At 49.1% G+C, this 26,527-nt stretch overlaps 1 protein-coding gene and 1 non-coding gene across 5 annotated transcripts in view; one reads left to right on the forward strand and one right to left on the reverse strand.

Annotated features, from left to right (window-relative positions):
- Positions 1-1,517: 1,517 nt before the first annotated feature.
- Positions 1,518-1,591, reverse strand: TRNAN-GUU (transfer RNA asparagine (anticodon GUU)). The gene has a single exon. It is a non-coding gene; the product is annotated as a tRNA-Asn (tRNA).
- A 16-nt stretch (positions 1,592-1,607) lies between these two features.
- PCGF2 (polycomb group ring finger 2) overlaps positions 1,608-26,527 on the forward strand; it is a 79,742-nt gene continuing 54,822 nt past the window's right edge. The window contains exon 1 of one of the 4 annotated variants that reach the window (XM_084857236.1): positions 1,608-1,718. In XM_084857236.1, coding sequence (XP_084713362.1) covers positions 1,636-1,718 — 83 coding nt within the window. In that variant the 5' untranslated portion in view covers positions 1,608-1,635. Of the gene's footprint in view, positions 1,719-9,860; positions 10,087-10,616; positions 11,112-16,663; positions 17,191-26,527 lie in introns of those variants that run through there. The other 3 variants (XM_084857237.1, XM_084857238.1, XM_084857239.1) reach the window with 3 other exon arrangements.

Genomic DNA, 26,527 nt, shown 5'->3' on the forward strand with positions numbered 1-26,527 from the left:
CATCCTAAAGGAAATCAACCCTGAGTGCTCATTGGAAGGACAGATAATGAAGCTGAAGCTCCAATATTTTGGCCACCTAATGCGAAGAGAAAACTCTCTGGAAAAGACCCTGATGCTGGGAAAGACTGAAGGCAAAAGGAGAAGGGGATGGCAGAGGATGAGATGGCTAGATAGCATCACGGATGCAATGAATATGAACTTGAGCACGCTCCGGGAGAGAGCGCAGGACAGGAAGGCCTGGCGTGCTATGGTCCATGGGGTCACGAAGAGTCGGACACGACTGAACGACTGAACAACAACATATAACAACATTGTGGCCCAAGTTTACCCAGCCTTTCTGTGTCTTGCCTCCTTATTTGGGGTTTGGTCACAATATCTGTACCTGCAACAGTTTGGCTGGATAACAGTTTAACAAAACTGATCCAGGGCCTGTGATTTTCATAATAAATGGGGCCTTCTCAGTAGCCTCGCCTAGGAACCTGTGTTCTTAATATGGCACCGGTTCTGGCAATGATGCTGGCATCGAAGAAAATATGTTATGAAAATATGGGTGATATATGTGATATGATTTGTAGAACAAAGAGAAAGCTTATCAAGTGCTCTGCCAAGGTTCCAGCGATTTTTCAGGTGATCCTCAAAAAGAAAAAGCTTGAGAACTGCCAATGTGGATGTTTAAAAGCATTTTGGCATTTTAGCAACAAGTTCCATATTGTTATCAGGTGATCAACAGTTTCACGCTTGAGTTGTTTAAGACCTCTCAGGTGTATCCATCCAGTGACTTGTTAATTTTTAATTTGTCAAGTAGTCCTAGAACTTCATGTCTTGCCTTTTCTGTTTGATTTAGTTCTTCATTCCTACGCAAAAGTTATTTTGTCCACTAGAAGAGAAGCCTGCTTCATCATTGTCTCAGGACAGATAAAAGGAAGGGCTTCTTCACACGGTGCATAGTTAAACTATGGAATTCGCTACCCCAAGATGTAGGGATGGCCACCAATTTGGATGGCTTTAAAAGGGGGTTAGATAAATCCTTGGCTATCAATGGCTACTAGTCCTGATGGTTGTGTCCTACCTCCAGTACCAGGGGCAGTGAGCCTACGCACACCAGTTGCTGGGGAACATGGGTGGGAGGGTGCTGTTGCACTTGGGTCCTGCTTGTGGGTGTCCCGTGGGCAGCTGGTTGGCCACTGTGTGAAGAGAATGCTGAACTACATGGACAGTTGGCCTGATCCAGCAGGGCTCTTCTTATGTTCTTATGTTTATGGGCTGTCAGAACAGAGCTGGAGGAAGTTGGAGAGGGGTGTTTCTGAATGATGAAACTGCCTTTTTCCCCTTTTCCTACTTTAGGAGGGATGGAACCAAGAATTTAAAAATAAAATTATGTATAATCTAGGTAGAATAAGTATATATACCATAGAATCAATATGAGAGCTCAATCATATGACTGTGTACATATTGTGCATCGATATGAAAATGCAAACCCGGTTGAGAAATTAAATGCAGGTTAAAAGGAACAATGCCGTCCCTGGGTGGGCTCGAACCACCAACCTTTCGGTTAACAGCCGAACGCGCTAACCGATTGCGCCACAGAGACCGACTAGCAAGCCTACGGTGCTTGCCACAGATAGCAAGCTTGACATGCTTCAGTGCGCGTCCTCTGGAAACGGCGCAGGGAGCAAGGCCGCGGGGTGGCCCGGGAGAGCGCGGAACACGACCCACAGGTGCGTCAGCAATGGGCAGCTGTGAGGGAGCAGCGGCGCGTGGCGGGCGAGCCGGGCGTCTCCCCTCGGCTCTGCTCCGGCAACTTTCCCGGCCTCTCCTTCCCTGCGCGGGCCCTTCTGGCTGGCGGCCCTGAAGGAGGCCGTGTCCGGCCGCGGAGAGGCGGCTCTCGGCGCCTTCCCATTAGGGCGGCGGGGCGGAGCGCGCCTCCGCCCGAATGCCGCTGCGGCACCGCGTCTGTGGCGCTCGCGACGGGCGTCTCGCCGCCGCCTTCCTCGGCGAGGGCGGCGCAAACGCTCGCGCGGGAGACCCAGCGCCAGGGTGGGGCCCGGCGCGGGAGCGGAGCAGCCCGGCACGGCTCCTCCGCCGCCAGCCGCGGCCGGGGGCTTCGCCACTCGCCCTGAAGCTGCCTCGCTCGAGCCCGCTGGGCGGCGCCCCTCCACGGCTGCGGCGCCTCTGCTCGAGCGGGGATCGCGCCGTCGCGGTCCCTGCCGGCCCCTCCCGCACAACGACGCTGCTGGGTGGGATCCAGATTTAGCCGTCCTTAGAAGAGACTCGCTGAAGTCAGCGGGACGGCAGCCGTGCCTGGCTTATCCCATCGGCTGCAGCGGGCCTGCTCCCGGCGCGAGCGGGTCTGGGGCCCAGCCGCCCGCCCTGGGCTTCTGTTCCAGGGCCTGCGCGAGCGGCCGCTGTGCTGCTGCGCTCCGGGTTCCAGGCGTGGCGGCTTTATCTCGCGTTTCATGGCCAGGCAGGTCTCTTCTTGGAGCCAGCCCTCCTTTGGCCCAAGGAGAATGCACTGCACGGTCACTGCAGAGCCCTCGGTCGGGCAGAAGCGCAGGCGGAGAAGGGCCGCCCCAGCCGGCGCGTCCCCTCTCTCTCACCCACGCGGGGGTGCGGAGTGAAGAGCGATTCTGCGCCGCGTTACTGGGGGAGCGGCCGGCCACACGGCTCCGGCCAAGGCGGCCTTTTGATCGCGGCCTCGGCGGGCGGCCTCGCGTTGCTCCCGCGACTTCGATGGGCGGTGGGTTGACTAATGAAGGTAGTGAGGGCTTCGGGGGTGTGGCTATGGAGGCGGAGGTGGTTCTTCGCTTCCCACAGTCAGGGGCCGTCACCGTCCAGCGGTGCGCCGTTCCCTGCTGTGGAAGAGGCACTTGTGCGCGTTGCCCAGCCCTTCGGGGCGCGGAGTCGGGGGGGGGGGCGCACAGCGGCAGCAGAGCAACCGCGGCGACCTCGCGCATTCGGCGGAGTACAGCGCGGAGCCTTGCTCGGACTGTCCCATTTCGGGATGCGGGTGGGAGAGGGTCGCCTATTTGGATGACTCTTCCTACGACGACGGCTCCCCCCGCTTAGGAAAATAGCCTTGAGGGCGAGGCTGCGCGCTTCCCCCCTCGTAGCCCAGAGTGGAAAGTTTCTACAAGTGGAAAACTTGACGGCGTGATTCCGCCGAAAGTACAAACCGGTCCCGACTCACTGGGGGAGTTTGGCTGATGTGCAGCGAGCGAGAAGAACCCAGGTGACGCGGGCGCATCTCTGGAAGGCGCGGCGAGGACAATGGCGCCACGGAGCGAATAACCCTCGGTGGCATCTTTGGGGTGGGCCGGTGGGGAGGCAAAAGAGAGCCTTTCCGCAATAGGGGTGGGGAACCTCCACTCCGGCCCCCTCTCGTTCTCCAGCCACGGATCGCTCGGCGGCCTCCTAGCTTTTGTGCAGGTCTTTCCCCATTCTGAAGCGTCGCGATGAGCCTCTGCGAAGGCCCAGGTCCTGGCGAGAAGGCTGTGAGCCCCCATGCTGCCGCAGCCCTGGCCCCGCCCCCCGCTGGGAGGTGCCCCGACCACAGCCCCGGTGTCGGATCTGCCCTCGGCCTGCGAGGGCTCCCCCGCGCCGCTCTCCAAAGTTAGGCCCTGGTCACACGGCCAGCCCCGGCCTTTACCGAGCCTCCAAAGATGGACGTTTTCACAGATGCATCTTTGCCCACGAAACAAAAGGTTCGCCCCAGACGCTCCACCTGTCAAGGATTCTGCGCGGGGTGGAATGAACGGAATCCAGCCCTCAGGAAAGCCGGTTTAGAGTGCAATCCTATGCATATTTTGTCAGCCCCCAGCATGCCCCAACCAGCCATGCTGGCTGGGACATGCTGGGAGTTGTAGGACTTTTGTCTCTCTAAACATGCATAGGATTGTACCCTTACGGAAGGAAAGGTCCGCTCAATGGAATCCCATTCTGTCTGCAATCCTAGCCACACTTCCTCGGAAACAAGCTCCACGCAGGAACGCGCCTCCGAGTAAACGTGCGTCGGGTTGCGCGGCCCGGAGCCTCTCCCCAGCGTTTGGAGGATGAGGGGCATGTGTGTCGAAAGTGTCGGCCCCTTTCCCCAGAGAACTTCGTGCCTTCAGCCAAAACAGAATTATCTGCTAACCAAGGGTGTAATTGAGAATTATAGATTTCCCTCTGCGGTCCTTAAAACAGGAAGGTACTCGTCGTCGTCGTGGAGGTGGACCCGATCCTCAGGCGGTCTGTGAAGCATCCTTAACGATGCTTCACTGACCTACATAGCCGCTTGCGTGTGATCAGGATCAAACACCCAAGAACTTTCAGACCAACTTTTAGTCTGTGTAGCTGAGTGACATTTCAGATTGTATACATAAATAAGAAGGAGGCAGGGGGGTCACACTTTCGGTGTTCTTCATTTGTCTTTGTATTTCTAAATATACTAGCTTTCTCTCTGTGCGGAATTTTGTCAGTGAGAACATTTGTGGAGGTCCAGACTAGAAAAAGTTTTGCCATTTGGTTCTGTTGAGTGTATAAGCTGCTCTTTGCTGAACAAAAAGAAAAGAAAAACCCTGTGCTTTCAATTTACATGTTCTTGGCCTGAGAGAAACAAAAGATAGGAGAGGGCTACTGCTATAATCTTATGCTCACTTATTTGGGAGTAAGCCCCTTTGAAATGTACTCCTGAATAAATCTGAATAGGATTGTGCTGCATGTTGTCTTGTAAGTAACCGAACTTTGGAGTTAGGCAGCATTCTTCATCGGGTGGTGACGATCCCCTGGTAACTTCTACAAGTTTACAGACCAGTCTGGTGCCCTGCCACCATGCTGGGGAAAGCCAGTCCATATGAACACTCTCAATTTATGCAGAATTATTTTTTTCATTCTACTCAACAGAACATTAAGGCATTTAAGATGTGATTGGTAATTATGCCTCTATAGAATCCAACTTTAAAATTTGTATTTCGCAATATTGCTTGCTCCTGTTCAAACTCCTCCCACCCTCTCTCTTCCTCGCCCCAGGAAAGAGAGCAGATCAAAAAGATTCTTTTTCTAGAAAGATTCAGACTAGAAAGGGGGTGCCTAAAAAGGGAAACCACTGAGGCACTAGCTTCCGACTGGGACTAAGGCTACAATCCTATACACACTTAACCAGTGTGTACCAGTGAACTCTATGGGACTTAATTCTGAGAACACACCTATAGGGTTTTACTGTTAACGCATGTTAGTGGATGGCCCTGAGAAGGTGGTGGGGATAAGAGGACGCTATACTGGGAGATACTATACTGGAGAAGACTCCAGTACTATACTGGAGAAGAAGAGTGCCCTGGACTGCAAGGAGGTCAAATGAGTCCATCCTAAAGGAAATCAACCCTGAGTGCTCACTGGAAGGACAGATAATGAAGCTGAAGCTCCAATATTTTGGCCACCTAATGCGAAGAGAAAACTCCCTGGAAAAGACCCTGATGCTGGGAAAGACTGAAGGCAAAAGGAGAAGGGGACGGCAGAGGATGAGATGGCTAGATAGCATCACGGATGCAATGAATATGAACCTGAGCACGCTCCGGGAGAGAGCGCAGGACAGGAAGGCCTGGCGTGCTATGGTCCATGGGGTCACGAAGAGTCGGACACGACTGAACGACTGAACAACAACAACAATACTGGGAGATAAGCCAGCCTTCAAGGCTGCAGTCAACACCACGTCTACTCCAGAGTAGTACCACAGACTCGGCTAGCTAACTTCGGAGTCAGCATTTTGTAGAATCACACTGTTACATCACCGTCCCAAAGAGGTCAGACCGACTGGTCTCAGAACTTTCTTCCTAGAGCAGGGAAACTGAAGTCATTTTTGGACTAAGTGGAGGACTGGCTGTGATTTTATTGCAACCCATTTCCAACATTCTTCAGAATTACCAGGGCTTCCTTTGAATCCCGATATCTGCTGTCACTAGAGGCAGAGCTCTGGAGTGGCCCAGGGGTGTCGGGACAACTGAAACCTCATCCTGACAGTCCCCGGAGCCACGCCCCCCGGAGAGCCCGGAAGGTCATCCAGACCGAGAACCCGGTTCTCGCAGCTTTCACCTCCGCAAGGCGCGGGTCGCGTCGTGCATCTACGGGGTCTTCGGTGCCCATTCAAGACCAAGCCGCCCGCAAAGACGCGCAGCACGAGCGGGGCCGCGCACCGCCATCTCTTGTTGCAGGGGCAATCCGCTTCTCCGGAGCTCCCGCGAGGGCTGCAGTTCGGCGCAGAGGGAGCACGGAAGCCGGGGTCGGGGGCAATCCCGCGCATCCGGCGTCCTGGCGCTTCGGTCCGAATCCTGCCTGCACTCCCGCAGCGGCTGCCACGGTCCTCCCTTCGGCCCCACGCAGGGGTCTTGTGGCGCACCGGCGACGGCCGGAGGAAGGCAAAGCACAAGGGACCGGGGCAGGACTCCAGGCCTCCCGCAGCAGCGTGAGCAGCAGGGGCCGACCCGGACGGGCTGGTTTGCCACACTTCAGTTTAGCCACCGACGCTTCCGTTTGAAGGGGGCAGAGGGGCTGTACGACCGTTAAGTCCGGAGTCTAAGATGGCCCAATTGCGCCACTGGCAACGCCCTGCTGACCCCTCTCGCCGCCGCCCATCTTTTGATAGCCAGAGAAGCGGCAAGCGGAGAGCGAGGCTTCCCTCAGAAGGCGAGCCGGGCGCTGTGGCTGAGGGCTGCGGAGTCTGCGCGGGTGGCTCTTGGAGCGGAACTGAGACCAGAAACGGGGATGGGAAGAGAAGTCGCGAGTCGAAGGATCGAAGCAGATCTCTCGCCCTTCCCCAACCAGTGTGGGATCACAACTCCCATAATCCCCAGCCAGAACACAGCTGGAGGCTGCCTCCTTGGAGACGGCAGGTGGGACTGTCCCCTTGTGAACAAACAGGCCCGTCCGTCCCCTCCTCCGGGCCGCTGTCCTCTCCGCCACGGCTCGGTCTACCTTACGCCGCCGGGCCCGCCCGCCCGCCCATTGTTCTCCCGTCTTCTCGGTCTTCAAGGACCGCCCGCGCCATTCCGAAGCATCAGGACTTGTTCGTCCTGCCCCAGCATCCTGTCTTCCGGCCGCCTCCCTCGATCCATTTCCTTCACATTTGTTTGTGTATCCCCATTCACCGTTCTGGTCTTTCTTCCTTTCAAAACTACGTGCGTAAGAAGTGGGATTCATAAGACCACAGGACCTCCACCCCCCCAAAAAACATTACCCACCGAGGTATGGCTGCTCCCCACTTTCTTCAGACCTAGAGTAGACAGAAAGACAGACGCGCCTTCGGGGTTCTCATGGCCAGCGGGGAGACTGTTCCACTGATGTAGGCGGCACCAGAGGGGGAAGGGCGAGCCCCCCCCCCCTACGCACACGGACAAGTGGCTCGTCTCCCGTTGCTGGTGGACCCCTGTACTTACTTGAAAGAAATGCACTTTTCACAAACTCACCTCCCTGCCAAAGGCATTTTGCCCCTTCTATGCCCCCCCTCCAATAGTTTTTTCTAGTGCTGCCACTGACCACTGAACCATCAACACCGCCCGGCGAAATCCCAGCCTTCATTCAAATGACTCGATCCAATCCAGGTATAGGCGCACATTTACTTCAATGGTCCAATGAAGATCACTACAGAATCCAGCCGCATGTCCCTTGGCTTTGGTCGCCTCCGACCGTTGCCACTGCTTCAAGGATGGTGACGGCAACTTCATAAACCCCAATGGAGGGGAAATGTGGAGGGGGAAATGCGACACTCAGCCAAAGTGGTTAATTTATACTAAATCACACACGCACGCACAAAAGGAAAAAAACACCCTGCATTAATTCGGGATCAGCTTCCTTAGTTCCGAACTGACGGCAATTAGCCAGATTCCATATCAGAATTAGTCCACACCAATTCACAGTAGTCCTTTATTCAGGATTAATTCCGCAGTAGCTATCACCACCTGGGTCTGAAATCATAATCACTAGCGCGAACTGGAGAATCCGCACATGCCAATCACCTCGCATTCATAATTCGTGAGGACTCTAATCTCTTGTCCACACATAAATGTGCATGAAAAACGTGGGGAGAGAAGCGATCGGCCTTTATAGTACTACTCAAGAGCGAGACGTGGCTGTTTTAAATAATCTCGAGTTCCCGCCAACACAGCTGGTTTTTTGATGTCCATGATGTCTCTAATAACTGCAACTACACGAGAACATTCACGAATAGTGGGTTTTATTATGGCGTCATAACCTATGGTGGACTAGTCCACTTCGTCAGAAAAGTGGACTCCTCGAAAAGCTTACGATGCCATAATGAATTGGTTAGTCTTTACGGTGTCACGAGACTCTGTTGTTTTTGCCGCTACAGACTAAGAGGGGCTAGCCCTCTGGACCTTTGGAACCAGAGCAATAAAGGAGCAAGGATTTTACTTTGGACTACGGATTCTTGCGCAAAACTGACTCCTTCTCCAGCATAATTCCATTCTCCCCTGGGAAACGATTAGAAAGTGGAGCGGGGAAACGAAGGTTCAAATAAACCCTGCCATCTCTCAGAGAAATCTACTCATGCGAAGCAAATTAAAACAGCTGGGGCTTACAATCGATTCCCTAACACAGATAGTATATTTTCTAAATCATCAATGGGATGTTTACACCCACAAACATTCACTTGGGAGTAAATCCCATCGTTCGCAGTGTTTCAGAGTGAAAGGAAGTGTTATGCTGTGGACTTGATATAACGTTCATATAGTATTCACATTGCCTTGGTAGGTGCTAAGCGGTCTATATTTTAAAGTCGGCTGATTAGAGCACACATCTGGAATGGTGCCCAGCTGTGTTTTAAGATCGTAATTTTAATCTACACGCCCTAAAAGTGGGTCATTTCTCACTGCAAAAAAACCATAATCTGCAGTTTCCCAGCTTTATTTCCATTCCGGCTTTGCAAGATGTCTTATTGGTTTCTTTTATGATTGTGGATTCGTTAAGAAATGAGAGGTTATAAAGGTTGCGTTTGATGAGGTCGGACTTTTAGTAAACCTTTTACTATGGGAGTGAGAGTATGTACCCCTCCTTGGTGTCCATAGGTGCCTTTATAAAAATACCGACACCTGGGAGAAGGTGGGTGTTGTTTTTCGTTTGTCTGTGTTCTCGCTTTCTTTTAAGTCCTTCCTAATTCCTTCCTGTCACTTTTAATGGCTGCGTTGAGTTGTACCGCGGAATTGTAGTTAAGTTGTATTTAGAATTCATTGAATCTTTATTCACGTGACAATTGTTCAACCTTCAACCAAACCACGCCTTCTTGGAAGTGCATGTAAAAACGGTGGGGGCTGAATTGGAAGTTAATTAACGAGGAGGATCCAGACAGTAACATATTTTTTAAAAACCCTCACACCTTGTATCAGAACCGAAAACACGTCTGTACTGTCGTCCTTTTGTGTAATCCATAGACTAAACAGCTGGGTTTTGTTTAACGAGGGGCGACAAATAATACGGGTGTCTACTCCCCCTTCCCTTCCTTCACCACTTCGCCCTGTACCTTTTTCCTCCAGCAAAGGGCCAGGCCCGGGCCGTGGGGGCGCAACGCCGTCGCTTTTGTTCCTAGCATCAGCATCCCCACACAGCCGAAGGAGGTCGCTGCCCTTCCAAATTTCGTCTGGCTCCGGCTGAGAGCAACTCGGCGTGTTTGCAGTCTGGCTGTCAGGGGTGGGGGGCTGTTTCCGTACTGTCTGGATGCGAAGTTTGTCTGCCTCAAGACCGAGGCGGAGAAGACCCTAGACTGCGCGTCCCCTCTTCCACCCCGCCGCCTTTTTTTCCCAGGGTCTTGGCTCCTTTGCAAACACCCTCAAGGAATGAAGTCACGTGAGGCCCCCCAAAGGGGCGGGGCTCTCCGTCCGGAGGAGAGGGGGAGGGCCCCTCCGCCGCCTTCCTTCCCTCCCTCCCCCTCCTGTAGCCCAGCAGCGAGAGGCGGGACCGCCGCTCGGAGGGTCTCTGCCCATCTGTACATGCATCTCCTTCCATCGGAGCTCGGCCGGCGTACGTGGGGCGGAAGGCGTGGGGCGCTTTGTTTCCGTCCCCTATTTCGCTGCGTCGGCGCCCCCAGAGAGGATCCGGGATCAGGTAGGGCGTGCGCCCCCCCCGGGGCAGCGCCGCTCCTGCTCCGGCAGCCCTGCGCCCCTTTGTCCCCCCGCCCCCGGCTTCCCTCTCCACCTCCCCCGCGCACCGCTTTCAAGATGGCCGCTCTCCTCGCTCGCGCTCGCTGTGGGCGCGCGCGGCTGGGCTGGGCTGGGCTGGCGAGGCCGCCGCAGCTCTCCGTCCGGCTCTGTGGTCGTCGTCGTGTTCTGCTGGGAGGGGGCCGGGCCTCTCCGGCTGTCCCGGCCCCGCGAGGCTCTCCACACCCCGCCATCTCCTCAGCAGCGCCCCGCAGCTGGAGAGGCGGGCGGCGAGCGCGCCCAGCGCCCTTCCCCGCGGGCCGCCGCCGCCGCGTTCAGCTCCGCTCGAGCGGCCGCCTTTCTCCTCGCTCGGGAGGGCGGCGCGTCGGAGGGGGACGCGGGCCGAAGCTTTGACAGGCCGCCCCTTGGCGGCTGCGCCCCAGCAGGACTGGCTGGCTAGGCCGCCGCCCCGCGGGGCTCGAGGGAGCCCCGCGTCAGGCGCCGGCCCTCGGACGCGCAGGCCGAGGGCCGCGGGGGCCAAGCCGTCCCTCCGGAAGGGCTGGAGGCGGGAGGGCAGGCGTCGCGCCTGGTGCGCTGGACGGGCAGAAAATTCGGCGGCGGGGAGACGAGGACCTCTCTCTTGCCTCGTGTTGTGGCGGAACGATTCCCGCCGCTCTTTGTTTCGTCCCCGACCGGAGGGGGTTAAAAGTCTGCTCCGGGAAACCCAGAGCGAGCGCGGGACGTGCTTCTGTCATCCCCCAAGCCACGCGGGAATCTGCGTTAGGGCCGGGGGGGCGCTCCGCCGCCTTCGCCTCTAAATCGGCAGGGGAGGGGAGCGGAGCGGAGCGGCGGACCCGGGGAGCTCCGAAGGAAGTTCATGCGGAGGAGCTTGAAAAGAGGCGAGAGAAGCCGGAGCAATATTTGGATTTTACGGTCGCGCTGTTTGGCGAATTAGCGTAGTACAGAAAGGAAGACGTGGGGCAGCGACACCAGGTATAATATGAATGGAAGAACAGATGTAACGGAAAAGCCTGATAGCTACGCATTTTTCTCTCTATTGCTCAATCAATAAACCTTTATCACATCCCTTCCTTTCTTCCGCCCTCCCATCACTGCCTTTTTCCTCATTGTTCTTTTTAAAGGGCACCTTATACATTTAATCTGTCTGCTTTTCATTCTCTGATAAATAATAGATGTAACAGCAAAACAGACCCAGGGTGTGTGTGTGTGTGTGTGTGTGTGTACATAAAAGTATCTTCTCATCTACTCTCAATTTGTCATGGTTGCTTGTCCATTCCCTCTCCTCACTACAAAAAAAAACCCCTCTTCAATGTCTCCTGATCAAATTTCTATATATTTCCTTCCAAAGTTGTTATTTCTTCTTTATAAGGCAAGGAAGTAATCCCCAGAACCTCTTTCCTGTAAACGTACCTTCAAAATTCAAGGAAGGAAGGAGCACCCTAGTCTTCTCCAGAATATAATAAAAATGTCTGCATTTTCTAGAGTTCAGGTAAGAAAAAGGCTTTTCTAGAATTCAAGCAAAAGCCAACACCTGACATATATATCCCCTATTCGCTTCTAGAATGTAAGGAAGAAGGATTGGTATGGTTTTTGCATTTTCCTCTAGAATGTAGGGCAGGAAAAGAGTATGAGTCCTTTAGAAGTAAAAGAAGAAATGAGCTCCCTCCCGCCTTTTCCGTAGTCAATTATTCGCTTCTAAATTCTAGGAACAAAACCCCGGGAAGTTCATTGCCTATTCCTAAAACGGGAAGAAGGAATGAGTACAAGTGCTTCTAGAAATTTCAGAAGAAAATGGGTGGTTGATATCCAAATATTCTGCTTCAGAGTTTAAAGGGCGGATTCTATTCCAAGCCCTCCTGGTGCGGCCCCTCTAGAACTCAGCGAGAAAAGAGCAATACCTAGAGAGCTGAACAACAAGGAAGAGCCCAGTGCTTCTATAGGCTCCAGAATCTAGACACGAATAAATTAGGGCTCTGTCCAGACAGTTATGCACTCCTTTAACAACAGTTAAAAGTGCTCAGTTTATTGCACCTTAACACCACCCCCAAGGCTCTTTCAAAGCGTAAAGGGGAGATCCCCCCCAGCCTTCTTCATCTGTATGTCTTTTTTCTGCATTTAATGCTAGTCAAAAATGTGTCTTAATTTCCCCCCTTTTGCTTGCCTGTTTACTTGCTTGCCATGCCTATTTACTCTAGAGCAATGGGGTCATTGTGGATAGGATTGCGTTGTTTCAACTCCTCCTTGAAAATTGGGGAGACTAGGAGGAGGGCCATTTGGTGTCTATTTGTATGTATGGGGGGGCTCTTCCTTTGTTCTATTTTTCCTGTCCTGGAACAAAGTAATTCCATAAGCGTTCTTGCACTGATGTTGCAGCCATGTAACTTAGTAGAGAGTTTGTTGTTGTTTCTCCATCTCCCCACAATGGAAAATGACAGTAGAGGGGTGGACGGATGGGGAGTTGTGCAAAGCTTTTATTGCTGCCTTCTGTTGTATGAAAAACCCTATGCGGCCTTCCTCCACCTGGCAATGTCTTTGGACTACAACTCCCATCATCTCCAGCCAGCAGGGCTGTGGTGAGGTGGAGGAAGCGCAGCATCCCCGCCTGGATGCAGCTCTGATGAGCCTGGGGTGCCCTCGCATGCTTTCCGCTGCAGGCACTTCCTTGTTCAAGACCTTCGAGGGGCGGCATTTCAGAAATTTCAGAAACCCGCTGGGCGGGTTTCTATGTGGACGTCGCATTCTAGCAAGGTGCATTTGGGCTCTTGCGAAGAGTCGCAGCCGAGGATGATCCGGGTGTTCAGATGGAGGCACCAAGTGGGGGAAGAGCCGCTGCCGCAGAGTCTTCTTGCAGAGAGCCTTCCGTTTTCCGTGGAGGTGCAGGAGAACTTTGGGCGGCCAGGTCTTGAAGGCTCTGCCCCAGCCCACACGGTGGGACCAACCTCTGAGTGTCTGCGTGGGGGTTACCTTGGCAATTGGTGCGGGCCTCTTGAGGGCTGCAGTTCAAAGGGAGACCTCCTGCTTCTTGGGGGAGGGGGTCTCTCAGACTTTACTGAGTCTGCAGAGCGAGTTATGTGCTGCGATCATGGCAGGGGCTGAGAGAGGTCTGTCCCCCCCCCCCCACACACACACACACTCACTCACTAGGGAGGACAGCCCATTGGCCTCAAGGGAAGTTACTTCTGAGAAAATATGCCTGGGACTGGATCCTGCTGCAGGAAAGCTAGCATTGCAGCCCTTCTCTGTCCCCCCACAACTGGGAGGGGGGGGCAGGGAACACCACATGTATTCCCCCCCAATCCCATTGGTTTTAAATTATGCTGAATTCCAGGTAAATATGTTCTGATTGTGATGCTGGAGTCTCCTATTCTGTTTTAACAATTATTCCAGTGTGTCTAGAAGCATTTCAGGTTTCTCTTTTAGCCATAAAAATTTAGGTCCAAATCTAGCCAAAGTTAAGCGTTTTAAAAAAAATCTAATTAACTTCAATGGTGTACATTCATTTATTTTGTTGATTTCTTTTGAAGATTTCTGGTCTTTTAATCAAGTGACTGGCAGGGTGGCTTAGCATAGGCTGCAGTAACAGAGAAGTAAGCTTCCACGTACACAACCCAGCAGCCCTTAAGGTTCAATCCTACACCCATTTGCTTATGAGTAACCTCCACTGGACTCTCTGGGGCTTACTTCTGAATAGGCATGCATCAGATTGCACTGCACATCCTCTTGTGGTGATCAATTCCCAGTGGAAGACTGGCACTTGAAACTAGCAGTAGTAGTAGCTTGGGTGAAGCTGGTCAGAGAGGCAGCCTGGTCAGAATGGCAGGCTGATGGCCTTAGATATGTCTGGGTCAAAAGCATCCACCTTGGTAGGTATTATTCAGGGCTGAGGGGATGACTTTTTGCTCTAGACTGATAGATTATCACTTCACAGGATCCAAGTTTTGAGCTTGGAAGACAAAATCTGGAGCTCAAGAAAAGGAGTTGGATGTGGAGTGCACAAACGAAGCAATTAATCTAGACACTGGGTAATGAACTCCCCCTTTTCTCTTCCTTGAAGCCTAGAAGTGAATAATATGGGGGGGGGGGTCTTATTTGAATTTAAAAGGCTACATTGAAAACCGGCCTCTTCCTGACCTAAATTTTAGAAGAAAACATAGATGAAGTATGTAGGGGTAGAACTTGTGTCGTGTAGAACGCAGAACTTTAGAATGTGAGGATTCTAGATTGCATTTCCGCAGTTCCAAGTTGGATTCTAAACGCAATCCCAAGAAACATTTTCCTCTGTGGGGGAAAACCTGTTTTTGCACTTGCCTGGTGAAATATGAAGTATACTGTTTGTGCTAGCTTTGAAACTGGGCCTAGATCTCTGAGCATATGAAGTAATAGCTGTAAAAAGTGCCACTATTCCAAATCAAAATGCTGAGCAGTCTCAAAACTTGGCCCTTTTTTAAAATTAGAGACCAACAACCAAGCAAGTAGGCAACAAGCAGGAGGCATTAATCAATAACCTGTAAGCTCCCTTTCCCCATCCATATCCTTCCTCAACCTGGTGCCCCCAGGTGCATTGGACTAGGACTCCCAACATCCCCAGCTGGTGTGGCCAGTGGAGTTTATATCTGCATAAAAAGGAGGTAAAATAATCTTCAGACTTCTGAAGGCTTGTCTGAGTATGGGCAGGGGTTGAAGGCAGTATTAGCCAGCCTGAGGCTTCAGGGTTGGCAAGTCCTAGTTATTTCATCTACAGAGCAATCCTATCCGCGTCTACTCAGCAGTAAGCCCCAGTGAACTCACAGGCCTTCCTTTCCCTGGGAGTAACTCCCATTGAACTCAGTTCTACTTCCTTCTGAGGAGACACACACGCCCAGGCTCAGTACAGCAGAGTGTGCTTCCATCTCCAGTGAGTATCCACAACCTTCTCTGGGATTAGAGAGAAGAGCTGCTCAAGCTAAGAACTGGCCTTCTGGGGAAGCGGGAGCCCTGGCAACTTTTTCCTCAAGGGAACCCCCCGCCCCCAAGCACTGCTTTGACTGCTTGACCCTAACCAAGCTCATTTACTTGGAAGCCCATCTGACTGGCTTAAGTGGGACTGAGCAAATGAAAGGGTGTTGTGCCCACACATCTGCAACGTGTGCGCACAACACTTTTGAAAAACAGAAAAAAAAGCCCCTTTGGGCTGGATATTCAAAAAAAAGGATTTTAAAAATTAAAACAAGACTTAAATGGGATGGGGAGATTAGCACCATCCAGTTACCCTCTTTTGACTAGAGAAGGGTACATCTCCTGGTGGTGGTTACTGTCTGTGTGCTTATTTTTTCATTTCATTTATATCCCAGGATTCTCACTCCAGGGAGTTCAAGGCAGCATAGGTTCCCAGGCAGCCTCCTATCTATGCACTCACCGCACCCACATCTGTTTAGCTGCTGCAGACGGAAAGATGAGAACCCTCTGTCTATACCTTGGTGTAGTATGTATACTATATCAAGTGCATAGTCCATTCCTTTATCAAATCAGCATTATAATCTAATATTTTACGGTTGCTGGATCCCTCTGGATACAGGAAAGAAAGGTATTGTTCAAAGGAACATTATAACTGATCAACTGGAAATTAAAATAAGGCTGCAAGCGGAAGCATGCTTATTGGAAGCTCCCAACAAAATCAAACAGGGCTTACTTCAGCATAAATATGTTTAGGAAGGGAGCCTCAATGCCTCTTTCAAAATTGAACGTTTAGGACAAAGCTACTCATCCAATTCATTTTGTCCTTTCTGTGCCCCCCATCCCCAACATCATTTCCTCACTGCCTTGCCTCCACATGCAGTTCCTAAAGGTTCCTTCCCCTCATGAGGGTATAATGTTTTCTATTATCCTGTTCACAAAAATGTATAAGAAAGTTAGACAAGAAGTCTGTAGCTTCTGCCCTGTTAAAACGCAACAATGAAACTCTGCATGCCTCCTCTGAAGTAAGTCCCACTGAGTTCAATAGGGCTTACTCCAGGTCAGCAGACATAGGATTGCAAGCCCCATTGAACACAATGGGAGTTCTTCTGAGTAAATATGCATTACTGAAAGTAAAACCTTGTGCATGTATGTGTGGCATGCATGCACACACATAAATAATACAAAACTGCTCTCTTAACCTCTACCCCCCCAATCTAATCTGAGGTTTTTAAAATTAGAAATATAATTAAAAGAGGTTCATCACCACACATACATGCAAAGCCATTATAATTATCCAACTACATTAAAAAAATTCCTGATAAAACCAAACTTTGCTTAGAAGGTGGAGACGTTTTGCTTTTCTTGTTGGAGATGGGGCATCTTACTGCATAAAAGCGGTGGGCACAAGGCAGCCAAAGTGGACTTCGACGTCCCATTAATTTCAACGACAGAGCTCAATCCTACTTCACTCCGAAGTAGGTCCCCGTGAGCTGGGACGTAAAGCGCAATCCTAGGCATATTTAGTCAGAAATTCGCCTCTGAATTCAGTAGGGCTTCCGCTCAGGTGAGAACTCTGGCGGGATGGCCCCAGATATCTGTCATCCGACCAGCTGAGGCGGTTGTAAGATCTTGCAAGCTTCCGAGCTTCGCAGAGCTCTTCCTCGGGCGGGTTGGGCTTAGAGCTGCAGCGATGCCTCTTCCCCCTTGATGGGTCTCGCGCGGTTTCCGCAGCTGCGTAAGAGAAACACGTGTCAGGAAGCGCTTCCCGTCTCTGCCGCGGCAGCGCCTGCCCTCGAGAGCTCCGGCGCCCCCGCCAGGCGGGGCAGAAGCGGCCGTTTCGCGGTGCCCGGGGTGCAGCCGGCGCGGGAGCCCCTCACCTCCGCTTGCTGCCCCGGGGAGAGGCGTCCGCGCTGCGCGCCTCTCCTCCTAGGCTTCGGGAGCGAGCGCCAGGTGCCCTTCCTGGGAGGCCTGCTCAGGGCTATGCCCTGGGCTGCCTCGCCCGCGGCGAAGTTAACCGTGCTGGCTGCGGATCGGAGCGAGACTCCGGAGGAATCCAGCAACGCTTCTTCCCCGAGAAAGAAGGAAGGGCGCCCTCAGATTTCGACGTCAGCTGCTGGTGAGCCTCTCTCTTTTCTTAGCAGATATTTTACTTAAAAATGCCAAAAATAGATGGTTGCAATCCGATAGGCACTTACCTGAAAGTCAGTGGAGCTTACTTCTGAGTAGACCAGTATAGGATTGTAAATGAAACAAGTGAGACATCAGGTTGGCTCCAGACTTCGTCATACTTAGAGGAGACCCACTGAAATCTATTGCGACTTAAGTTAGGATTCATTTAAGTCCTATTGATTTCCATGGATCTCCTCTATGTGTGACTAAATCTGGATCCACCCTACCCTCTCCAGCTTTCCACGTCTCCCACCACAGTGCCATCCTTTGTGTTGTAAGCCATCCTGCTACTTTGGTTTCTTTCTTTCAAAGAAGAGATGCTCTAAGAAACATTTGGGACCACCGTTGAACATAAAACACTGGAGGGCAACTGGGGTACAGATGCCAGGGCTGCTTGGGATGTGGGTTCTCACAGCAAGGCCAGGCAGCTCTCCTGGGTAGTCAGCCCCATGGAGCACAGGGGGGCTGGCTCCCAAGGAAGCATGTCTTGCAGAACTGGAGCTTTAAAGCGACATCACCACTTGGAGTTGTGCAAAAAACAGAGAAACTATCATGGAGGTTTTGGCTACATATCTGTGCAAATATTTTTCCTGGTTTCTAAGCAAGTTGGGCAAGTGGAGGGGAATCTGTTGCACTGAGAGTAAAACTTCGGGGGTGGGTTTGGAGGAGCAGGAATGGGAGGTTTGATCTCTCCAACTCCAGGCTGGAAGGTCGTGTTGGCTGAAGCATATCTGAGGACCATCTAAAACTGGAAGCCTGAGTTGGGGGGGGGGTCTCTTTATTTTAGAATGTGTGCCCCGTGGGAGGGGGAGGAAGCCCCAGTCTCTTCAGCTGTGCTGTCTCAAAGGGTTTGCCTACCCTCATCTATGCTGTAGTTGTCTGTCTAATCAATTAGCTGGAGTTGTCTATCCACCCATCATTCTCTGCACTGGATCCTGGCTTAGTCATACTTAATTAAAGTCATGACTAACTCGTGTCCCACTGATATCAGTGAGTTATTATGATGAAGTCTGGATTGAAGTCTGGATTAATTATGATGAAGTCTGGATCCATCCCTGTTTCTTTAGGTCAAGTAATCCAGTCTGACTTGACAAGGTGGGAGGTGATCTCGCTTTCCCCACCCTGATGCTCCCCAGATGCATTGGACTGCCGCCCCCAGCCTGCCTGGCCATCAGTATAAGGTCCGAATCTTTATGGGTGTGTCTGAGGAAATAAATCCACTTCCACGCTCCCCTAATGATGCGCACTGGGGAGGACCCAGGAGATCTCCCAGCTTTTTGCTCCTGACATTGCTTGGAATGAGAGCAGCCCTAAAAGCTTGTCTGTCTTTTCTTGACCTAGACAGAAGTGAAACACCAGCTGAGATGTAAGTGAAAGGAAGTAGCCACCTGAACGCATAGAAGAAGATGGTCTGTGAGCAAGAAGGGGGAGTGTGGAGGACCAAAATGCTCTGCTGGATTTGTGTGGTGGGCAGGAGCAGGTGGATTCCATGGTTGTGCTGAGTTAATACAACCATTTCCACTTAGCCTTCATTGGGTAGGCAGGCTACAAAAGGGATATTCCCCTTCCTTTTCTTTCCTAAATATTGTAGGTTAAAATTTCCTAAACCGGTCCCTCTAGTTCAGGAGATACGAAGCAGGTTAAATTATAATATTTCACTGGCGCAGGTTAGGTTGGTGAAATATGCAAGCTTTCTAGTTTCACAGAACTCTTAAGAAGACTGGAATATTAGCAAACCTTTAAGAGAGCCAATGTGGTGTAGTAGTCAGAGTCTTGGACTAGACTGGTGAGACCCAAGTTCAAATCCCTGCTCAACTATGAAGCTGACTGGGTGTCCTTGGGCCTGTTGCTCTCTCTCAGCCTAACCACTACCTCAGACAGTTATTGTGTTGATAAAATGGGGGGAGGCAGCCATGTATGTTGTCTTGAGCTACTAGAAGGAAAGATGGGTTATAAATGTAATAAATAAATTAACAGTGCAATCCTGTGCATGTCTACTCAGAAGTAAGTCCCACTGAGTTCAGTGAGACTTACTCTCAGGTATGTATGTATGGGATTGCAGCCTAAATAAAGAAAATATATACCCAGATAGCTTATAAAAGACTTGTGGGAAAAATTCTCACATTGCTACTCATGAGTTATTTGCAAAGTTGCTAATGTTGGCATATGTTGATAATATCTGAAACTTCTAAGTGAAAGACAGCATTGGTATTGTTGATGAAAGAACATATTACACATCATTATGTTTTTACAAATAAGTTAGCAGTTACAGTTGTAGTGACCCAGAAATGTCTGATTTTAAGCCACTGAATAATAATAATAATAATAATAATAATAATAATAATAATTTGGAAAGTGAAAACTGTTCAACCTGTTTTCCAACTGGGGGTCTTTAAAGACTAACTGCTATGCAAAAATAGCAAGGACAGATTTCTGCAATATCTGTGCTATGGATACATCTTTTCTAATATGTCAAGCAGGAAAGAATTAGTAAAGGCACAGTGTGATTCAGTGCTGGATGGACTTGGGCCTGGAGCAGTGGGTTCAAACAGTACTTCTGCTGAGGACATGATGTGGCTTTGGGTGGCTCCCCTCACTCAGGCCCTCAGCTGCAAAATGGGAATAATTGGGTGACAGAGCACTTTCGCAAATGAAAAGCACTACCAAAATTAAATCAGTAAAAAGTGGATTTGTTTCTGTGATGGAGTTTAAGTGATAGGCATCTCTGGTTTTAAGCCACTGTATAATAATAAAAGATGAGTGAAGTTGAAAGAATTCTCTCCAAAATCCCTCATATCTACTAATTAGATATCCGTTTCTGCAATAATTGATTTCCTTTACAGCTGTGCTGGGCAGCTGGTGGCCCTACAGATCTTTGGCCTACAACTCCCCTGATCTGTGCTTGCCTATGCTGGCTAGGGTTGATGGGAGTTGTAGGCCAAAACATCTGGTGAGCTGCAAGTTGCCTACCCCTGGTTCATAGGATTAAATCTGGAGGAAAAAGGCAATTTTATTTATTTAAAATATTTCTTGGCCACCTTTCAGGGCAGAAGCCGCCCCAAGGCGGCTTACAACAATAAAATACATAAAAACAGTTAATATTAAAAGTGATAAAAATGTAAAAACAATAAAAGCCAACAATAAAACCAGCAACGATGTTGACAGCAGTACCAGCAACAATAGCAGTCATATCACGAGAATAGAAGGCCAAGGTAAAATAATATGTTCTCAAGGCCTTCTGAAAAGGCTGCAATGATGGAGCATGGCGGACCTCTGATGGCAGCTTGTTCCAAAGGCAATCAAATCTGTCTTTCTTTTTGTTTGTTTGTTTACAACATTTGCATACTACTCCACATCTAAACACATTCCAGAGTGGTGAGCAACAAGAGCTAAAATGAACAGAGGAGGAGAAGGAAACATGATATTAAGATTATTCTTTAAAAAACTGAGTGCCAATAAAACTGAGGCTGGTCAACCAAGGAAGGCTTCCTGCAAAAGAGCTGTTTTCAGGAGGCGCCGAAAACAACCCAGCGTTGGTGCCTCTGACTGCCAGAGGGAGGGAGTTCCACAGGAAAGGGGGCCACCACGCTGAAGGCTCTTCTCCATGTGGACTCCGGCTAGGCTGTGGGTCCATGTGGAACCACCAGGAGCATGCCCACCACTGACCTCAGTGACCAGGCAGGTTGATAAGGGAGAAGGTGCTTTCTCGGATATCCTGGTCCCATGTTGTTCAGGGCTTTGTACACTAGTACCAAAACCTTAAACCTGGCCCGGTAGCAGATAGGCAGCCAGTGCAGTTCCCTCAGCAAAGGAGTTGCACGCTGAAAAGAGGCAGGTCCTGATAACAGCTGAGCTGCTGCGTTCTGCACTAGCTTCAGCTTCCGGAGCAGCCTCAAGGGCAGCCCCACATAGAGCACATTGCAGTAATCCGGTCTTGAGGTTACTAGCACCTGTATCACTTTGGCCAAGCTATCCCTGTCCAGGGGAGGCCATAGATGGCGAACCAGCTGAAGCTGGTAAAAGGCACCCCGAGCCGCCATGGCCACTTGGGTTTCCAAGGACCTGTCTCCTGGACCCAGGAACCACTCACTCACAGGGCTTCCAACTTGGCAGGATTCAGTTTCAGTTTTTGGCCCTCATCCAGCCCATTTCTACATCTAGGCCCTGATCCAGGACTTGCACAGCCTCACCTGATTCAGATGTCACAGGAAGATGGAGCTGCTTGTCATCAGCATACTGATGGCACTTGGCTCCAAATCCCCTATGACCCCTCCCAGCACCTTCATATAGATATTAAGCAACACCGGGGGCAGGATGGTACCCTGCGGAACCTGATAGCTCAATTGCCAAGGGGCCAAGTAATGTCACCCAATGTTAATCTCTGAAATTGACCCCGCAAGTAAGATCGGAACTCCTGTAACACAGTGCCTCCAGCGCCCAATTTTAAGCAATAAGCATATTACCAAAGGTAAGTGCCTTCTTGAGGGAACTTGCAGAGCTGACCAACTGTGCACTTTTTCAGAAAAGTACCAAATTTACCACAGTTGTGGACTAATACATGGTGATAATTTTCATTTATAGAGGCATGTGATTCTGCAGATGTGTGTGCATGCACAGCCTATTGAGCATGGTATAAAACCCAGAGGCACATATTTTTTTAAAAGAAAAGCACCAAATGTACATCATTTGTGGACTAATATGCACTGATCATTTTTAAATAGCAGGACATGTGGTATTGCACATGTGTGGCATGCACAACCAATTTAAATAATGTTTCTATTTAATGATAGCATAATGTAGTGACTTATATATGAAATAAGACGATATGACTACAGTTCATATAATAATAAAAAAATGCCAGGATAGCTTTGAACAATCTTAATAATTGTAATTTTAAGAAATGTGACATAATACACATGTGCACATTCACAAATACTATGAAATACTATGTCTATGCTAACCACATGTAATATTGCACAGGTTCATAGAAATCGAGTAGAAATTTGGACATATGTTGTTAAAAAGATATTATTGACTTTGAATTCATTGATTTTCTGCTGGAGCAACTGCACACAAATCAACATGGAACGTTAGTCTTTTTGCATTTGTGGCAGCTCTGACATGCTTTTGTGCAGCCACAAGAAATCGTGTGTTAAACCATGCTCAGCAATATTAATATATGTCAAATGGTGTAAATGTGATGCTTTTATGAAAAAGCATACAGTTCATAGAATCATAGAATCCTGGAATCATAGAATAGTAGGGTTGAAAGGGACCTATAAGACCATCGAATCCAACCCCCTGCTCAATGCAGGAATCTAAGTCAGAGCATCCCTGACAGATGGCTGTCCAGCTTCATCTTGAATGCCTCGTGGGAGAGCCCACCATCTCCCTAGGTCATTGGTTCCATTGTCATGTTGCTCTAAAAGTCAGGACATTTTTCCTGATGTTCATCTGGAATCTGGCTTCCAGTAACTTGAGCCTATTCTTCCGTGGCCTGCACTCCGGGATGATCGAGAAGAGATGCTGGCCTTCCTCTCTGTGACATCCTTTCAAGTACTTGGTGAGCGCTATCATATCTCCCCCCAGTCTTCTCTTCTCAAGGCTAAACATGCCCAGTTCTTTCAGTCTCTCTTCATATGGCTTTGTTTCCAGTCCCCTGATCATCTTTGTTGCCCTCCTCTGAACCCTCTCCAGCTTGTCTGCATCATTCATAAAGCACGGTGCCCAGAACTGGACACAGTACTCCAGATGAGGCCTAACCAGTGCTGAGTAGAGGGGAACTAGTACTTCCCGGGATTTGGAAGCTATGCTTCTATTAATACAGCCCAAAAGAGCATTGGCCTTTTTTGCAGCCACATCACATTGTTGGCTCATATTTAGCTTGTGATCTACCACAATTCCAAGATCCTTTTGGCCTGTAGTGTTGCTGAGCCACGTATCCCCCATCTTGTAACTGTGCATTTGGTTTCTTTTTGCTAGGTGCAGAACTTGGCATTTATCCCTATTAAATGTCTTGTTTTCTGCCCAGCGCTCCAGGCTATCAAGATCACTTTGACTTTTGTTTCTGTCTTCCAAAGTATCAGCTATCCCACCCAATTTTGTGTCATCTGCAAATGGGATCAGCATTCCCTGCACCTCACCTCCCAATTGTTATGACTCACTATGTGTTGTACCACGCTCAATTGGGTGTGCATGTGCATTCATGTGAAATAACACATGCCCCAATCTCTGAAAATTCTCACCATTTATTACTCGACCAGTGGTGTAAGTTTGGTGCCTTTATGAAAAAGTGCACAATTGCCATATGATTCACTGTGTTTTATACCATGCACAATCTGCTGCACATGTGCATACGTATGCAATATCACACATCTCCATATCTGAAAATAATCAACACGTATTAGTCCACCACTGATGTAAATTTGGTGCTTTCCTGAAAAGGTGAGATGACTTATACTGTTATAAATAAAAGCTACCACTCATTGCTAGAGGAAAAGCCCATCTTTAATTTTTTCTTTGTTGGAAAATAGAATTTTGGGAAATAGAATATCTCCAATTAGAGCACAGAGCCAAAAATGGCTTAAAAAAAAAAAAAAAAAAGACCAATCAATATTGTGGAAGCTCCAGATTTAAAGTTAATCTTAATTCAAGATGAGAACTATCAGCTTCAGTTGCCTGTGGTTCTTACTGGCAGAGGGAAAGCTACAATAGTTTTTCCCTGCACTGCAAAATATTTGCTAACTTTGTATTCAGACTGACCACTTTAAAGTGTATTTTCATCAAATGTGACATAGGATGAAAGAAGCCAAGGTACTTGTTCAATGGTTTGTCTTTTGGTCTTGCTGATTAATCAGTTTTTTTAAAAAACCCTATAATTAAAACTTCAGTTTATTATTGTACAGTTAAAATTTGCTGCCCTGATAAAGAGAGAAGTGCTGAAGTTCAAGCCTTTGTGGAAATTTGATACTCTCTGACAAGGATGTTGTGTCTCCAGAAATCCCAGACTTGTGGGGATGGCTTGTGCCTCATTGGTGTAGAGAATTAATTCTGCCTATATTTGGAGGTTCTCTTGTCTTTTTAATTTTAAATTCTTTTGAAATATTTTAGAGCTGAGCCTTGGGACTGAGAACAAATTCTAGGTGTGAGCTCAGCTCAAATTAATGTAAGATTCCACTTCAACATATAGTGCATGTGCATAATGAAATAGGTGATTGGACTTCAAATCAGAGGGAAAATGTATTTGAAGAGAGTTTTGTTTTTATTTAATTTTTTCAGTGGGCACAAATGGATGTAGTTTTTATTAGGGTGAAAAGATGCTTGGGGATGGAATAGTTTTGGGAAAGACTGGTAGACATTATTTTGTGTGTGCGCATATGCGCAGGGAAATACTAAGAGCAGTTAATGTTACATTGTTCGATGACTTCTAGAGGGAGAAACTAATAGGCACCTTTCATGTGTCATGAATGAGATCCTGAGTTCAGCATCAGGATTTTATTGACACCAGCTTGCACAGGCAAGTTGGTTGAGTTGGCTTGTTTCCAGTGCTCAAGTTCTGTTTTGTAAAAAGGGAAAGGTGGGGGAATATCAGTGCTCTAGCCATATACTCTGAGCTGGAAATCCTGCCCCTAATTACAGATATGTGAGGGCTGAGAAAAAGTACCCTGCAAATTCAAGCCCTCTCTCCCATGACATAGCTGGCAGCCTGCATGACCCTTCCCACCCCCCTATGATATATAGAATATAAACCCTGGTGGTAGTAATAACTCTCAGGACGAAGGATTAGCTCATACATATACCTATGTGTTCCTCATCCCAGATGCGCAGGGCTAGTTGAGTTTATTCAGTAGTGGGAGAGGGGCATTCTGCACATGTTCAGATACACTTTTTCATTTAAAGTGTACAAGTTTTAATCACACATTATGTGTCTTAGACCTGATGCATTAAATATTCCAAGAACTAATGAGCCCTTACTTACATTAAACCCTTGGCAACACCCCCTCCCCCACCCATTTCTATGTCTGCTACATTTGACAACATTTGCAGCTGAAGACAGTGAAACTCTTGCCCTGACAAAGGAAATAGATTGCAAGAGGAGACATCTAGAAATAAACATTGGGGCAATGGGGATTCCCCCATAATCTGGGGAGTAGGGAGGTGTTGAAGGTACCAGAAGGAGGCTGAGTTTCAGGATCACAAAGATGAAATGTAATCGTTCAGTCCACTGGTTTCTCTTCTGGTTTTGGCATCGGGCCATCTGGATCAGGCATGTAACTATAGAAACTGGTTCACCTTCTTACACCAATCAGGAAGTGTAACGTCACCTGAGAGTGCAATAGGGAGAGCTGTTTTGTTGATGCTATAGAGGGGGGAAGGGGAGAGGAGCCCAGCCGTTCGCTTCACTCTGGTGTTTGCCTATTAAGGGACATTAGGGAAAGGTGGGGATAATTGCAAGATGGTGAGAGGGGGAAGAGCTCAGGCGTGACTATGTCTCTGCCGTCAAAGAAATTGCAGAATGAAAAGGGTGTGTGGTAAATAACCTTTTTTTTAAAGTTGGGGATGTAAGGGAGATGTGTGTTTGTGAATGATAAGTCCTTAAGAAACTAAATGGAATTAACTCCAGAAACACTTTATTTACTACATGTCTCGCCCTCTCCCCTTGAAAATGAGACTTTTTTGGTAATTGTCTTGTTCCTATATATTTTTTTAATGAAAAAAAAGTAAGCTAGGCCTTGGAGTGGGGAGAGAATGAGAGGAAGGATGAAAACGTGTGTACATACATCCTTCCACAATACGCACTCCTTGTAAACCTTGATGGATGTGATGGTGGAGGGAAGTGTGCATACACCATTCTTTGCTAACTTTTCACACAAATCACCCCTCCTTTTTTCCAGACTTAAGCAAGGGAATTGGCCAGTGCTTACATTACAGGGCAGAAGTGCAGAGCAGGACACCTATGCCTGCATGGCAGACCCCTTAACTACTGTCTTTAGAATGCTACTGGGGACCGTGGTTTGGCTAAAATGAAGGGGGCAGAGGAAGGGGCTTGTAGATTTCATTGAGGTCCCCCTATATTTTCCCTCCTAATTCAAGTGCTAGATTTAGTCTCAGTTGCTTTACCATGTTTCAGCCATGCTTTTGTTGCTGCTGGTAATCTTTTTGCCTTTTTGTTCTTTGATGGAGTCCATCCTGCTCAAGGCTGGCTGTGCCATTAAGCAGAGTGAGATGGCTGCTTCAGGCAGCTGATCTTGGGTGTCTTATTTAAAGTATTATTATTGTATTTT

Source organism: Heloderma suspectum, chromosome 5 (genome assembly GCF_057233095.1).
Source record: "Heloderma suspectum isolate Gila_16-S chromosome 5, 16-S_ref, whole genome shotgun sequence".
NCBI lineage: Eukaryota > Metazoa > Chordata > Lepidosauria > Squamata > Helodermatidae > Heloderma > Heloderma suspectum.